The sequence below is a fragment of the Diadema antillarum genome, unplaced genomic scaffold, assembly GCF_040938485.1.
Source record: "Diadema antillarum isolate AM-2024a unplaced genomic scaffold, OU_Dant_1.0 scf00000014, whole genome shotgun sequence".
Classification (NCBI taxonomy): Eukaryota; Metazoa; Echinodermata; class Echinoidea; order Diadematoida; family Diadematidae; genus Diadema; species Diadema antillarum.
This window is the reverse complement of record NW_027270903.1, coordinates 8085521-8103172: the sequence shown is the minus strand read 5'-3', so window position 1 is coordinate 8103172 and position 17652 is coordinate 8085521. Positions and strand designations below refer to the sequence as shown.

Below are 17652 nucleotides of genomic sequence, written 5' to 3'. Positions count from 1 at the left end.
AGATAATAAGAACATTTTTGTTTCTTTTGACCATAACTTCAAAAATGTACCTTTATATGTAGTGACCAATATATCATTTAAAAGGTATCATTTTGTACTTTATGACAGAGACCATACTTCAAAATCTTCAAAAATGGACTTATCGGTTTTTGCGAACAAACTCTTCATTTATGACAGAGACCGTACTTCAAAATCTTCAAAAAAGGACTTATCGGTTTTTGCGAACAAACTCTTCATATATTAGGTTTATATGAAGAGTTTGTTCGCAAAAAAAAAAAAAAAAAAAATGATAAGTCCATTTTATAAGATTTTGAAGTAGGGTCTCTGTCATAAAGTACAAAATAATACCTTTTAAATGATATATTGGTAACTATAATTATCAAGGTACATTTTTGAAGTTATGGTCAAAAGAAGCAAAAGTTTTCTTGTTAATCTCTTTACTTTTTTTACCTTTAATTGCAAATATCTCTATTTGTCAAATTTGAACTTATCAGTTTTTGCAAAACAAACTCTTCATATAATACAATGTGATAAACTATTGCTGTTATTGTTATTATTTTTCTCATTATTAGACCTCAAAATGTGACTTGGTGGTTGGAAATCCGTAATCATTTTGTGTGCTCTATGTGTGTGTGTGTGTGTGTGTGTGTGTGTGTGTGTGTGTGTGTGTGTGTATGTATGTATGTGTGTGAGTGTGTGTGTGTGTCTGTGTGTGTGTCTGTGTGTGTGTTTGGAAGGGGGCTTTATTTTTTTGAGGTGTAAAAAAAAAGGAGAAAAATTGACAGGCCTGTTTACCCCTGAGGCATGAGACGTGATATGACATATGTATGGTAATGCTTAGGCAAGATAGGCATAGATTGAAAACTGTCAGAGTCCAGATTATGTGGGAGTGTATAAAGAAACTTTATTTTATTCATTTGTTTATTTATCTATTTATTTATTTATTATCATTTTTTTTTTAGTTTTAGTTTTAGCATGCTGATCAAGATTAGATAATTACGAAAGAAAGAGAGAGAGAAAAAAAAAAACTTTGCCAATTTTTGGAGTAAGTGGGACTAAAGTGAAACAAGTGTATAGTACATTATGATAAAAAGAAACAACTGTTTTCATTTTGTATAGAGCTAAGATAATCGAGTCTGTGTTTGAAGTTACAATCTGCATGGGTGTGACATAATGTGAGGTCAAGTACCTGAGTTTATCCATCGTTTAGAGGAAAAGTGATTGAATGACAAAGAGGTTATGCGCCATCTACGTCCAAACTTCCCGGAAGTTTTCAATGGACATCGATAGTGCATTGTGGGTCTTCTGTCACTCGCACACTCTCTTTCACCTTTCAACATGGCCGATCAGGTGTGTTTGACGAGCATGCATGAAAATTTTTCAATAATTCTGCAAATCCACTCTCCCTATCGAAAACATAGTCATTGATCAAACTAATATGATAACTATGCCAACATTTAGAGTCGATTCTTTGTCCTATAAGTGTAGTTTTCGTAGTGTAAAATATCACTCCTTTTTCACAAGAGACACCGTTCGCTTGGAATAGCAGCGGGATTGACCGTACGGTCGCCGAATTCCACGAGAGGCTATGAACATAAAACAGATTGGTATTTCCGTCCGAAAACCTACGGGCATATGCACGAGGACTTCGTGAAATTGACATGCTCCTCTTTTGGTCTCATATTTACTTTCTTTTCAGTCTAAAAGGCTCATTGAATTCCAATTTGTATTACAGATTATTAATATGAATTACGGCAGTCGCTGTGTCTTGTAGCGCGCGTGACTGCGATTGTCGATTGCAACGAGTAATGTGAGCTAGCTAGCTGTGTGTACGTGTGTGTAGTGTGTGTACGTGTGTGTGAGTGTGAGCAAGGAGGATCATTCATACCTCATTCATGTGTGTGTGTGTGTGTTAAGCGGATGTGTGTGCAGGGTGGGTGTGTAAATGGGTAGGTGGATGAAAGGTGGATGAGAGGGAGTGTGTCTGTCTCGGGTAAGGAGGTGGATGTAGTGTAGAGGGTGGGGAGGTGGTTTAGAGATGAGAAGGACGTTTTTTTTTTGGGGGGGGGGTTTAAAGTTTAAAGTTATGAGTAGTTGAGGGTTGGGTATGGTGGAAAGGTGGGAATGAGGGTGGTTCATGTTGCTGTTGTTGTCATCGTTCTTTTGATATAATAGAAATTTCATTTCCTGTTTTTTTAGTGTTTGGTTAAATTGCTCACAAATGCATATATGAATTCTGCTTGTTTGTTTTGTAGTTAAAAAGGAATGATCGGATAATTCATTCTATTTCCTCTCTTCTGTTCGATATCTGCCTTAAAATGAATTGAATGATTATTCTTGTTTTATGGATTATGGATTATGTCTCATAACTGTAGGAATATCTACATGATTTATGACAGATGTTATGTAGAATGTGTGTAATTTTTTTTGAATTGTTATATTCTCAAAGGAAATGGAATTAATAAAAAGATCACTGAAAACAAAAAAAAATACCTCCTTGGTGTGAGTGTGTGTGCCTGTGCAGTGCTGTGGTGGACGGTGTGGCCTGTGTAGAGCGCCCTGCCTGTGGTGTGGGGTAGCTTGTGCTACCTTGGCTCGCATGCTGCTGTCCTTGACTTGCAGGCAGACAACTGCTGAGTGACGCCGACGGTACGTGCTACATACAGTGAGAGTTTGGATAAGACACTACCAGTACACTGCAGGGTGATGGGAGGGGGAAGGGGCATGGCATTGGCCATTGCTATTGATGAGTATTGCAGAGACTCCAACTCTCCCGTTTTTGACGGGAGTCTCCCGCCGAAAGCCCATTTTTGCACAATCTCCCGTTCTCCCGTTTGAGATTTGATTTCTCCCGCCCTGGCTCTGTGTCTCCCGGTGGAAAGGATATCTTACTTATTTCTATCGTATGTTGAAAAAATAGCCTTAGATAGCACCAGAGAACATCTAGAATCCTAGGAACTTCGCGCTTCGCACACATCAACTTGGAGTCTCCCGTTTGCTAGGGGTTTCGGGCGGGAGAATCTCCAGATCAGAAGGTGCTTGGGGTTGGAGTCTCTGGTATTGGTATCGTCATTGTTCCCAATTTTAGTTGTAAAGAACAATCTTTATTCTCTATTTAAACATTAGTTTAGAGTAGCCACTGATCTAAATGGTGTAATCCAGGTGGTGTGTATGAATGAGTCATAGGACTCATAGATCTGATTGATATATCAACATTGTACTAACAAGTAACATGTGCACATAAAATCGGGAGTGTGCCTACTGGAATTTGGAAAATCTTGAAACTTTTGGGCTTGTCTCTTCTAGCATTGTCTAACCGTTAGAAGCTCGAGTGTCAAGAATGTTTGATATATTTTGGAGACTTCTTTGAAATTGTCCATAATTATGATTTTATATTGTGTTCAGCGTGAAAATTTGTTTATCACAGATTTTGACAGTCAGAATTGGGTGAAATGTGAGTCTGAGCTACTCTGGCACTGATGATTATGTGGGAGATAGCATTGGCAGCTCTGTGTGGCCCTGCAACTGAATGATGGGTGACACATTGTGGGTCCCATTTCATAAAACTTAAGATGTTAGGATGGCAACTCTTACTGGAATGGCAACTTCCAATAGCAACAGCCAATCAGGAAGCTGGATTCTTGTCATTGCCATGACAATTGCCATTCCAGCAAGAGTTGCTATTATAGCAACTTTTTATGACACGGGGCCCAGGTGCCTTTGAATGTTTCTACAGATGAATTATGCTACGTAAATGCTGTTTCATCACCATCATCATTATCATCATCAACTATCTTATAAGTAGCAAAAATAATGAACCAGCAAACTCTGTGTGACAGTGTGAGAATTATGGCTGTATGATATAGATTAAAAGACATTAAAGGACAAGTCCACCTTCATATACATAAGAATTGAGAGAATGCAGCAATATTAGCAGAACACATCAGTGAAAGTTTGAGGAAAATTGAACAATCCGTTCAAAAGTTACGAATATTTTAAGTATCTGCGCAGTCACTGCTGGAAAGGAAGACTACTACAGTGTATGATGTCACCTGCGTACAACTATACAAGGAAAATAAAAAGAGAATTTCATAAAACTTTATTTTTTGAATAAAGTGCATATTTCTTCGACTTGCTACTGACGTATGTTAAAAGGGTTATATTATTCCCCCTGCCTTCTGAAAGAGAGAAGTCGAGTGTTCTTTTGTTATGTGAGAAAAATGGAAATATGTTGAATTTTCTTTATTCTTTCTTTATATCGTTGTACTCATGTGACATCACAAGCTATAGTAGTCTTTTCATCCAGCTGTGACTGAGCAGAAACTTCAAAAATTCCTAACTTTTGAACGGATTGTCCGATTTTGCTCAAACTCCCACTGATGTGTTCTACTAATATTGTTGCATTCACTCAACCCACATGTCTATGAAGGTGAACTTGTCCTTTAACAAACAAACTTAGTACGGTACCGGTAACATTAATGAATGATGTAAATGAGGAGCTACCCAATAAATCAAAATGAACCAATAAAACTGATCTAGGGTTTGCAAGTGATGTTTTCTCACGATGGTCTTCATATTCCCTCCTTGAGGAATGGATGCTGACAATGCTGTTTAGCACTCCACTGATGCAAACTCGTGATTTTGCAAGAGTTTCTGTGAATCAGATTAACAGTACTACAAAGTGAGATTCTGCCACCCCCCCCCCCCCTTCTGTCTACATTGTTGATCTGGATTCTCAACTTTAGCATTTTGTACTGTTTTTCAGAAGCGTTTTTCTATATCTATTCTTCTTTTCGTCTCCCTCTTAACTTCTAGTCGGAGAGGGCTTATCAGAAGCAGCCAACTGTGTTCCAGAACAACAAGCGACTGTTGGCGTCCAACAAGAAGGCTCAGCGCCTCGTTCGCAATGTTGGTCTAGGGTTCAAGACCCCAGCTGAGGTGAGTAGTGGCTTGCCCCTCTCAGACCAGAGAGTCTTTTGGTTCAGGCTATTGTAGAAGCATAGCTGTGACTAGCTGACATTTCATGAGGCAAAACATTACTTTTTGCGTAATGGGACCTTGACTAAGTATTAATTGATAAAACAAATTAGAAATGAGTTACTGAAATAGAAAATTCAGTCGCGAAAAAAGAAGAGACCTACAAGATGATGTTTATTGCTTTGCAATTAACCACCCTGTGCCAAATATTTTAAGATGTCGCTAGCTGTGATATGATCATAGGAGAACAAACCTTCAAATCACTCTGGACTCGGAAGTATTGAGGGTTACCAGTGAAATTTTGTGAGCACTCTGAAAACCTACCATAAAGCACGGTGTTACATGCCTCTACTGACTAGATTTCAATATGTGGAATCCAGCTACATACTTGTTGCTATGTTGGGGAGGTGTCAGTAAAGCATCTACTTGTTTTGAACAACCCTTGTTATAAAGGTACAGTGAAATTTAAGCTGGTTTATCATGGCTAGAGTTTCTACGAATATTTACCAAGGAAAGTTTTGGAACCCAGGCTCCAAGAGATTTCAACCAAGATTTACAAATGTCTGTTGGAACTGCAGTGCCATGAACTCCATAAAGCTTCCAAAGCTTCTCTGCTTCTGACGAATGCATGGATTTAGAAGAGAAACTTATGCAGTGTTTTACAGCAAAGTTTACTACACTTTTCACTAGCAGGTAACAAGTTTGCCAACAATAGTGAAACCTAAGTGTGGCTGCAGATGATGTTTTCTCACGATGGTCTTCATATCACCCGGCAACGGGATGTTGACACTGCTTCAAAGCACTAGACTGATGCGGCCTGCAAAAGTGCAATTTGAGTGTGTGATCCTGTATGTTTGCATGTGTGAGTACCAGTAGTAGTACGTGTGTTTGTGATGTGGTCTCCATTCAGAATATGTGACCCTTTGGGAAGCAAAACGTTAACACCTTCAGGCAGCTCGAGTGTGTTTGTGTGCATATTTGTCTAGTGTTTGTTTGTGTTGAGCTTGCACTAATAGCTCAGGTATGGCGCTTTCATGTACAATTGGAAATGAAATATTGTTTGCAATTTACCTCCCACATCAAAAATCAAGTGTGTAAACTCCAGTGTGAGTCAAAGGTCAATGATCTGTGTTTGTGCCCTAGGCTCGGGATGGTCACTACATCGACAAGAAGTGTCCCTTCACCGGCAACGTCCACATCCGTGGCCGAATCCTGTCGGGGGTCATCACCAAGATGAAGATGCAGAGGACGATCGTGATTCGCCGTGACTACCTGCACTACATCAAGAAGTACAACCGATTTGAGAAGAGGCACAAGACGATGTCGGTCCATCTCTCCCCCTGCTTCAGGTAACCTCACGACATTTACTGTGAAACCAGAAATATTTTCTCCATGAAATTTTCCCAAATTGGAGCTGAGGGCCTTTTTTTTCGCAGCATTAAACTTTTGCAAATTGACACTGGCATTCAATGCCTTGTGTAGACAAAACCTTTCATGTGCAAATCGTGGTTCCTTGCAAAATTTTAGAAAGTGTCATACACGCAGAAATTTCTGGTTATACAGTAGATTTCGATTTATCTGGGCACCATTTCATTAAAAGTTGCTATAATAGCAACTCCTGCAACAGTGGTAAGCATTATGGTAATGGCAAGAATTTTGCTTCCTGATTGGCTGTTGCTACAAGAAGTTGCCATTCTAGCAGGAATTGCTGTCAAAACACTTTTTTTTTTTTCTGAAATGAGATCATGTTTTTGTTTGTATTGTTTTTTTTGTGTGTGTTTTGGCTGGTAAGAAGGTATTAGTGCAGGGGCGGATCCAGGAATTCCGTAAAGAGGGGGCGTGTTTACAAAATTAAAGAGGGGGGGGGGCGCACGCACCCCTCCCCCCATTTTTTTCTTTTTATTTTTGTTTCAACAAAAAAAGGGGGGGCGTGCGCCGGTTGCGGACCTCCATGGATCCGCCCCTGTTAGTGGTAGAATCAGAATGTGGGCAACCTCCTTATAACAAGGAACCCCTTAGGCCTCATAACTTACACTGTCTCAGTATGTTCTACAAACTCTTCAAGCTAAAGCTGTCAAGGAGCCAGTGTGTGTCTCAGTGGATGAGACCTTAGACTCTCATTCATGGGGCTCCTGGTTCAAGTCCTCTTGCAGCAGCAATTGTGCCCCAAGGCAAGGCATGTCCTCATTGCTCAGTCCTCCAGAGGAAACATAAAGCCATCACGCCCATGAAAATTTGCCCATTAGTGTCTGAGTGCCCCCTTTGGTGGCCAGGGAAATGAATCTGAACATACACATGACTTTTACAGGACACATAGCTGTCTGTCAAACAAAGTGTTTCATACAAAATTTGGTGTTGAATCGGATAAATGTTAATATGGGGGCTCTGTATTGCAATTTTTAACAGTATGTGTAACTTGATTTCATTATAACCCATCTTTGTATATCTCTTCCCCCTCCCCCCACACAGGGACGCCAAGATCGGCGATATTGTGACCGTCGGTGAGTGCCGTCCTCTCAGCAAAACGGTCAGGTTCAACGTACTGAAGGTTACGCAGGCCCCCGGCTCCGCCAAGAAGCAGTTCCAGAAGTTCTGAGGAGGTTTAGTCAATCGTTGAAGGGGGCTATGTAAAATAAAGACTTTGGTCAAAGCATCTCGCATTCAAAATTGTCCGCTTGTGTTTTGGCTGTTACTGTGTCTTTGTGGCAAACAAGGTGCTACTGTGCTCTCTTTGCTATTAAAAAGTGAGACTGACACTTGATCTTCTGTAAAAGTGGAAATGTTTGTGGTGTGCAAATTCTCAACCTTTTTGCATGACAAGATACAAGTGCAAAAATAAAATATCCATTTGTACTGTACGTGACAAATAAACTGAATAAAAGGGACCCATGCAGTTACTTCCTTTCCTCACATTCTATTCACATCTTCCCCCTCCCTCTCTCTCACAAACATACACACACTTACATGCACGAGCAAACACAGGTACACTCACAAACACATACACACAATCATCTCTTCATCACATCCAATAAGTGACTCTAACACACACACACAAACACATTCTCATTTTCTGACCACACGATATTACTAATTATAACTGTACATTCGTCACGCTTAAACTGCATTTTGATCACATAATGTTTACAAACAGTCAAATGCACAATGTAGTGAATGTTTACAAATATTGATGGGACTTCAACAAAAAATATAATTTCTGTATAATAAAAAAGTGAGATGGGATGAAGGAAAAGGAGTTCAATGCTCAGTGGGTGTACGGGTGTGCTCTGCCAAATCTTTTTTGGTTTTGTGAGTGAGTGTTTGTTTCTACACATACGTTAGTTTGTGTGTTTATGTGACTGGGGAGAGAGGAGGGGGACACAAAAAGCTATAATCTTCTCTTTTTACACTGACATTGGAAAGTAGAGTACAATGTACAACAGTTTGGAACAGCACAGGACAGATAATAGTGAAACATTCTTAAAATCATGACATTAAAATCAGAATATTCTGAAATCTACAAGATGTACAAAGGTAACAATATCAAATACAATTGCATGTACAGTCAATCTTGCCTATGAACTCTTTTAAAGTACCATGTTTGCATGCCCGACTTGGTCAACGGCTTGCCAAGTTCAAATATTCTGCATAAACGCACAGACCTGGTACAGGTTCCCGTAAGAAACGGGTTAACAGAAACATGGAAAAATCCCTATGTGAAGTTCCTACATTGTACTGTGGACTCCCATAATAACGAAGTCCTCAGGACCGGCAATTTTCTTTTGTTATATCAAAATTTTGTTATAACCAAACAAATTAACAATAGAAATGTGAAGAGTCGATGTCACGGCCTGAATTTTTACTTCGTTGTTCCCGCTTTTGTTATGACCATGTCCGTTATTAACGGGAGTGCACTGTATTTCAAGTACATAGTTGTACTGTAAATGCATTCCTATTGTTTCCCCAATCCCTTTGTACAGGTGTGTGTACAGTACCTGTATGTGTGTGTGCTTGTGTGTGGATCAAAGCAGTGACTGTTCATACAAAGTGCTGATTGGCTGATGTGTGGCTGTTGTCATGGTAACTACAGCAGACCAGTTTGCTATCAACATATTCAACTCTTCTCTGCACATCTAAAAATACAGACTCACCATGATAAACAGAATGCGAGTAGTCTGATTCTTGTGCGTCATGGCAAATATGCCAGCATAGTTAGTACAGTGTATTGGTTGAGGAGAGGAATTCAGCTTTTAACATTTTGCGAGATAAATTTTGTACATGTATCTAGAAACCACTCTATGAAAGGTTAAAGAGCATTAAATTCTACCGAGAATTGAAACTTAATTGATGAAAATCCATTATAGAATGACCTAGATATCCAAAAAAACAAGGCAAAAACAAATCAACTTTAATCAAAGTTGTGACCTGTCGCATTATTAGGATTGCTTAGGGTGGATATCTCGGCCATTTCAAGACCAATTTTCATCAAATAAACTGAATTCCCCTAAAACTTACATGGTCTTTCATATTTCAATAAAATGTTGACTCCACAACTGTGACTCCATGCAAACCAAAACTACCATCACTTTGAAGGACAAGTTCACCTTCATAGACATGTGAATTGAATGAATGCAGCAATATCAATAGAACACAACAGTAAGAGCTTGAGGAAAATCAGACAATCTGTTTAAAAGTTATGAATTTTTGAAGTTTCTACTTAGTCACTGCTGGATGAGAAGACTACTACAGCTTGTGATGTCACATGTGTACAACGATATAAAAAAAATAAAATAAAATTCAAGATACAATTGTATTTTCACTTTTCTCGCATAATAAAAGAACATATGACTTCCCTCTTTCAGAAGGCAAGGAGGAATATATTACCCTTAACCCTAAAAAGACTGGGGGAGGGGGGGCCTAAAAGGCCCCCCCCCCCTCGACATTTCGCGCGATTACTCAGCAGCACGCAATGCTCTCGCCGCGATGCTCTATGACTTTTTTCTTTCGAGTTTCCCGCACATTTTGACACCAAATTTGTGACGCCCGGGGGTACGGTTCTGAAGTTACATAACTTTTTGTACATGCACATGAGACCGAAAATGGCTCAAAAATGTGATTTTGTGTACAAAGTCAATACAAATTGAGTTTTATCACATGGTTCATATAAATATGCGTATTTTTACTCTCAATGGCTAAAATCAATTTGTTTTAGTAGTACTATGCTTCAAAAAGGGTCTGCCACAAATTTTGCTGGAAAAAACAACAAAAACAAAAGGTCGAAAAAACAAAGAAATACATAAGAAATTCATAAAACAATAAAACAAATAAGAAATTAATTTTGATACCGAATTTTTTTTCAAGTACATTTGCTAAGAATGCTACAAAGAATATCTAGACCAAAAATGAGCACTTTTGGAGCTTTATTTACTGATTTAGATAAGAAAGTCTGATTTCTCGCATAAATTAGCATAATTAATCAAAATAAAATGAATGAAGACTACCATTGTGCAAATTTCCGCGGCGATCGCGCGATCCACGGCCGAGATCTTAAGGGGGGGCCCTTTAGGCCCCCCCCCCCCCCCCCAGTCTTTCGAGCTACCAAAATAGCCCAGTCTTTTTAGGGTTAACATACGTCAGTGATGAGTCGAAATGCGCACTCTTTTCAAAAAGTAAAATTTTGTGAAATTCTCTTTATATTTTCCTCATATCGTTGCACGCATGTGACATCATACACATATAGTCTTCTCATCCAGCAGTGACTGTGCAGATACTAAAAAGATTCATAACTTTTGAACGGATTGTCTGATTTTCCCCAAACTTTCACGGATGTGTTCTAATCTTATTGCTGCATTCACTCACATGTATCTGAAGATGGACTTGTCCTTTAAAGTGTAGGCCTATTATAGGCAACAGGACACTGGTTATTTCAGGAGCCACAAACATATTTTTTTAGTGTACTACATTAGCAACCTGACCTTTTGCCGTTTGTGTTGCAATTGTAAGTTCTGAATCATAACTACACACCAATGGCTGTGAATGATTTGTTGCATTGGCATGTTTGCCACAATACACTCATGTCAAGAAAGACAAAAACACAGCTAATTTTCGTCCTGAATACCTCTTGGTTTTAATTTTATAACAAAGTCGAAAATATACAGCGTTCAGTGCTTGGCACACTGTTTACCAACATCAGTTGCCAGATGACGATCGAGAGACATCCACACTGTCCTTGGAAATTACAATTCAATGAATATTTACACTTTTACAATTCACTCCTACAACACACACATTAATATCAAGGACATTATTCATACATGTGCCATCGGCCTTGGTCTCGACTCGAATGGGAGTGCAATCATCAGGGTTTTTTTTTTTACATTATAGATAAAAAGAGAAGACATTGTACACAGAAAGTCCAACAACAACAAAACTTGGCCATGCTGGTGACAGTATGTGTATATACGACCTTGCATCACAAACCCACAAAAGAAACCATATTAACTCTTTATGTGCCACGTTCGCACGTGTGACTCAGTCGATGGCGTGCCAACTTCGCATATTCTGCTCAAATCCACTAACCCGCCCAAATCGATAAATCGCCAAATGCCACAGGACAATGAAAGCTTTTCTCGCGCTTCCGAGCGTCTCACTTATAGCCTGCATATTTTGTGGTGAATGACTATCAAGCGGTGTTCCTTAAAGCCCAAACAAAGTTCTGGTACGCCTGCAAAAGTTGTCAAATTTCGCTCCCAAATGTGAACGTATGCTTAGGAAATGTGCAGGATAACGATGTTATGACAAGATATTCGATGGGTAACGACGAAAATGCGAAATATTAACCAAAAAGGTTCAGTCTCAGTACTTACCCGAACGGGGTCAGGCTAAACTCGGACTCGGGGATAACTCGGCTTCGCTTTGACGGCGGGATGACTGTTGTAATGGTTGTCCCTCTGATTGTACAGTGTTGTCCTATGGGAGCGGCCTGTATAAACTAGCGCTTCGTGTTCTGGCTACTTGCAGTAATGGTCCGAGTTGTTACAACGCGCGCATCAAAAACCTCTTTTGCGCGTATGCAAAATCAGTGTGCGCCTATCAAGCACCTCTAAAACAATCAAAGGCGCTTGATAGACAACAAAGACCGCGCGTCTCAGCAACTGAGGACCGCGCGCTGTCATTTTTGTTTTGTTTGTACAGGATTACGTTAGCACGCACTTTCCTGTCCATTCAGTTAGGCCTCATTTGGTATTATGCAGTGTCCAGTAGAATGTGGCGATCACGAACTGCGTGTGAATTGTCTGAAGTAGGGTCGAATTTTTCCCGAGACCGAGTTAGTCTGGAGCCTTCTGGAATAAAAGTCGGTTTTCCTACTATTATTATTTTTCTCAAAATACTCCAAACCGACTCATCATTCCGGCAAACCGCGTCAGCCAGGTAAGTTTCTTAGTGGACTCTTTCGATATATTGCAAGAAAAAATGAAATGGTGCTAGACGGGTTCTCAAGCACTTACCGAAACTTAGTTTTCACTTTAATTGATTTGCATGTCAATTCTAAGTTTCTGTCACAGTTTTGTGTGCATAAGTCATGCCTTTACTGTAATTTAGCCACTGGTCATTTGAAAGAAAAACCATAATCGATTTGCCATACAATTTTAATTAAAGCAAAGCTTGGCATTTTCCTTACAACTTTGCTCACTTCATGTCCAGCTTAACAGAAATCTATAAATTAGAAGTTACATCAATTTGAAAAACAGAATGATTTTTCAAAGCATGACTACATTGGTGTCTCAGAATAATGTGGCACACAGGGGGTTTCCACCATGGCACATAAAGAGTTAAATTCTCAGAGAGCAGATTGTTGGCTTCAAACTTGCATAAAATTGTAATACATCAAGATTGGAGGCTCTCTTTCCCTCAAATTCATGAATGGTTGAAGGCTGCTTTGGGCTGCCTAAAAAAAAGCAAAGCACAAAATCTTACAGAATTCACATCATAAAGTTCATGAACAAGGTGATCGTGCAGGAACACACAAAAATACATGAAGAGTTTGTTTGCAAAAACCAATAAGTCCATTTTTGAAGATTTGAAGTACGGTTCCTGTCATAAATTACAAAATAATACCTTTAAAATGATATATTGGTCACTACATATAAAGGTACATTTTTGAAGTTATGGTCAAAAGAAGCAAATAGATGTTCTTATTATTCTCTCTATTTTTCTTGACCTTTAATCGCAAATATCTCCATTTGGCAAATATGGACTTATCGGTTTTTGCAAACAAACTCTTCACATGTACCATTGAAAAAAAAAATAGAAAGCAAGCCTACTAGATTTCATGTTTGTATGGTGAAGGATCTCTGAATTTCATTTTTGTTTGTTTGCTTGTTTTCTTACACAATATGGCACTTTTGCACAAGAACATAAAACCCCTTAATTTATATAGGAAATATAATGCATTAATACAGCCATTAAGAGAGATGCAATTTCTCCACACTGACCAAAAATTGTACAGAAAGGCAATTTATACTGCTGAATTGAAGCTATTTACCCACCTGTGGGTAATCTGCATCAACATTTCACCCGTTCCACAGTTTGTAACAGTAGCAAATTTCTCTGCTTCTTATTATTTTCCATCATAATTATCTCGTGGTTGATGAAAATTTGATTAACCGTGGAACTTTCATTCAATACAGCATTGATGGTACAAACATCTCAAGTGTGCAGAAACACATCATGACATAGCACAATGGTGAATTACATGTACTTCCGAGATATCTCAATATTGCTTTTTCCTAGGACAATGTACATGTAATAAAGTTAGAGGTACCATATTATTTTTGCAGCCCTTATGTAAGAAACATAACATGGCTAGGAGAGAGCTCTCTCTGTAACATATACAGGATACACACATTTGATGGTACAATAATACATACCTCGTACTGTATGGACCCAGAGCAGTTAACCCTTTGTGCACTTGAGTGCTGATTGGCACCGAAAACCCCATGGCATTGTACACACTGTCCAAAGTCCATGGCACAGAAAGAACTAAAGGGCTTTCTGGAATCAAGCCATACTCGAGAACTGAATCGCATCGCCATTCGTTCTTTCCAAGAACTGTAAGGAACTGGAATTCCCTGTCGTCAGAAATTGTTTCAGCGCCGTCTGTGGGATCATTGTGTAACCGACTAATGGTTGATCACAGTGGCTAGTTATTTCCTTCAAATTTGTTATGTGCTTGTAAATATCTGTAAATAAAATATTATAATGTAAACAGCACAGTCTGCAAGAATCTTCAGCCTATTGAAGGAGGCAGACTTAATCAGAACTTAAGAGGAAGAAGAAGAAGAAGATTCCTTCCGCCACCATTCCCTTGCATTGAATTCTGCCCAGCCTTCATTAACAAAAGTTCTATAAGAACAAAATTTACATACACGCAGTGATAAGTGATACAGTAAACCTCATCAAGTCAACTCCAAAGGGCCTAGAAAATATCCCTCCACTTACGTGAATTTCAACATACAAAATTAACATGTTCATATGGGTAGAATTTCCCTACAACCAAATTTTCAATGTAGGCGGGGTCAACTAAGGCGAGGTCAACTTAGCTCATTGACTGTATATTTTGTGTGCAATATCAAGTGAATTACTGTCAATATCACCTCCATTCCTCGCTGGGGCGACAAGACCTCGTATCTACAAAATGTCAAATGTTCAGGAGAGCCAAAAAACATGGCGGCCAAAGCACTGTGGCAAATGGGATAGCCTTTCCTTTGACGTGCCGTGATGGCTTCATTTTTGGAGTAGGACAGATTTGGTCAGGACATCACTTAACCCATTATTTGACCATTAATTGAAAAAAGTCATCTTCACCAAAATTGCAGATACAAGGTCTTGTCACCCCGCCAGCAGTATACATTTAAAAAAAAAAAAAAAAAAAAAACAACCTCCTCACAGATATGTTTTCTGTGTGACGAGCAGCCTCAAGTTAAAACTCTCCCACAGCAAGGCCCCTTGCACTAACTCTTTCTTTGACTTCTCTGAGCCTGGACGTGTAACATCAGATTTTGGAACTCGCCTGTCTAATAACTTGCAGGGTCTTAAACCTTTTGTGTACATTGTACTTTAAATGCAGGCTGGCACTGAAAACCATTAATTTACCTTCTGTACACACTGACATACTGTTCAGAATACTCGGAACAAACAGGATGAATGTGATCTAGAATTGCTATCCATAAGAAAACCTCTCTAGGCTCATTCTTTCCTCTGTTGTCCCACATGAGTGTCTTACATACACTGTAGGTTCTCAAAAGTGTCTGAAGTAATGTAAAAGCTGCTATTTTCATGAGAAATTAATACGCAGGCATCACTTCTCAGCTGCAAATTTGCAATATGGAAAAAAGAAATCACACCTGATATTGAATGCATTATATCTGAACAGGCATTAGCGTACCTACCATAGCCTCAGAATCAACTCGTGAAAACGTCTCATGAATAATTATGTTTGTGACCTCCTCATTCGCGAAAATATCTGTATGCCATAATAATAACAGCTTTTACAGTTTATTTTTGCATTTTACTTAAAGGGGAAGGCTAGTAACTGATCTGTGGGAATTGGTGGAAATGCTCGGAGATGATTGTTCCAATCCTTATGGGATTCATTCAAGAGTAGGTTATATATCTATTGTTGTGTGAAAATTATTTTCTTCAAAATGGTCTCATACAATTAAAGAAATGTGCAACTTAATGCTATCCAGGTTAGCGTGCCTGGTCAGTGATGGGGCATTAAGCTGCATATTACTTGAATATTAGACAGTTCTGAAGTAAATAATTTCCACACAAGAATAGATATATAATGTACTCTTAAATGAATCCCACAAGGATTGGAACAATCATCCCTCGGCATTCGCACTGTTTCCCACTGATCAGTTACTAGCCTTCCCCTTTAAAATTAATAGAAAACTTACAGACACTTAATAGTACTGGTAGAGGAGGGATTTTATCCTTTTATTCAATGGGTGACACTCAACACCTGAAATTTTGTAGGGAAGGAAAAACTTGCATGAGAGAGAATAACCACACAAAATGCTATTACAGTTGAAACCTGAAGACATCAGGCCATCATTATGACATTTCTATATGACATTCCTATGGAGAAAATACTGTATACGCTATAATTTTCGCGTACATAAATTTTCGCGAATTGCCGATGTCACACATTTTCGCGAGTGGTTAAATTCGCGATTGGGGGACCAGAGAAAGTATGAAGTGGCAAAGAAAGTGTGAATTTTCAACTTACTAGCATATAAGAATGATACTAGTTATACACTGCATGAAAAAGACTTGCCAAACTCTGCGAACTAGTAAGTTAGAATTCAACATTTTTGAAGTGGTTAAGTCCATCGCGCTAGATTTCTGACGAGTGGTCCCCTTGCGATAATGGATTGGCTCTCTACAGTATTCGTAAGTAGACGTGGACGTGCGTAAACAAGCTTAAAGCCAGTATGGTCTGTTCGGTAAGCCGTGACATGGTATTCTAGTACTGAAATGTTCGTATCATCAAGGCAAGGGATTCATTTTGGAAGGTAATATTTTCACGTGTTGTTAATTTCGCGAATAGCTCCCGACTCGCGAAATTCGCGAAAATAAAACCCCCGCGAAATATATAGCGTATACAGTAGACCATTCCTCATCATTCACATTATTGAAATACACCACAGCAAGATATACATAATCTGAGACTTAAAATGCTATGAATGAAAAGAATCAAGTAGCCGGTATTATGATACATACAGATTAGGGTAAAACGAGAAATGTTTGCGTACATTTTAATCTCGCAAATTTCGCGAGTGCCAAAATTCGCGAAATTGAAATGCGCGCGAACGTTCTTGTCTGCACTATATGCATTGAATGCAAGTGGCAGTTCGCGAAAATGTCAGGCCGCAAGAAAGGCCGTCGGCTCCAATTCGCGAAAAATGACTGGTTTTGGAATTGCTCATTTGTTTCATGCCTGCAGATAGATCAGGAGTGGTAAGGCCTTTTTCAGGGCCACATAGCATACCCAAGAAAGAATATGTGGTGCACCGTTAAGCCTTCTACCACCCAAACATATTTTTCCCCTCTTATCATGATCTGCATGTCATTTAATCAATGCTAACCAAGCCATACACAATTTCTATATGTTGTAGGCTTCCTCACTGAAGTTCTTTGCTTATACCTCACAGACATTTACCATCATGAAAGTCAATGCCACTATTATTCTTTGTAGAATACAGCTGGCATCAGTCTACTCTCCTTGATCTTGCAATTAATGTTAACCTGATTCTGAACACATAAATACAGACAGACAGACAGACAGACAGAGAGACAAGACACACACACACACATACACACACACACACACACACACACACACATGTACATGCATAGAAAACCCTGAAATGTGAAAGCACATTTTTGCATTACTGAAAATGTGTCGTTGACCAAACGGTGTGTCATTATCACGGCCTTTGAGAGGACAGTATGTTACATTGCAACAGAAAACCCTAATAGGCGAACTTAACTCAACACAGAAATTGCTTGGTAATAAGGGCAGCCATATAGGGGCAAAAGATGAAGGACCTATCATGTGATTGCTATGAATCAACTCCTGGCATGGCTTACCATGCTAAAACTCACAGCATG

At 39.1% G+C, this 17652-nt stretch overlaps 1 protein-coding gene and 2 non-coding genes across 3 annotated transcripts; all 3 read left to right on the top strand.

Moving 5' to 3' along the window:
* The first annotated feature begins 1336 nt into the window (after nt 1-1336).
* On the top strand, nt 1337-7733 carry LOC139723222 (small ribosomal subunit protein uS17-like). Its single transcript, XM_071634484.1, has 4 exons — nt 1337-1350; nt 4816-4938; nt 6121-6326; nt 7447-7733. The coding sequence occupies exons 1-4, from the start codon at nt 1339-1341 to the stop codon at nt 7571-7573; spliced, it is 468 nt and encodes a 155-aa protein (XP_071490585.1). The 5' UTR covers nt 1337-1338; the 3' UTR covers nt 7574-7733.
* Nucleotides 4544-4635, top strand: LOC139723483 (small nucleolar RNA SNORD35). Its single transcript, XR_011710360.1, has one exon. It is a non-coding gene; the product is annotated as a small nucleolar RNA SNORD35 (small nucleolar RNA).
* Nucleotides 5710-5797, top strand: LOC139723498 (small nucleolar RNA SNORD35). Its single transcript, XR_011710362.1, has one exon. It is a non-coding gene; the product is annotated as a small nucleolar RNA SNORD35 (small nucleolar RNA).
* Nucleotides 7734-17652: the final 9919 nt, after the last annotated feature.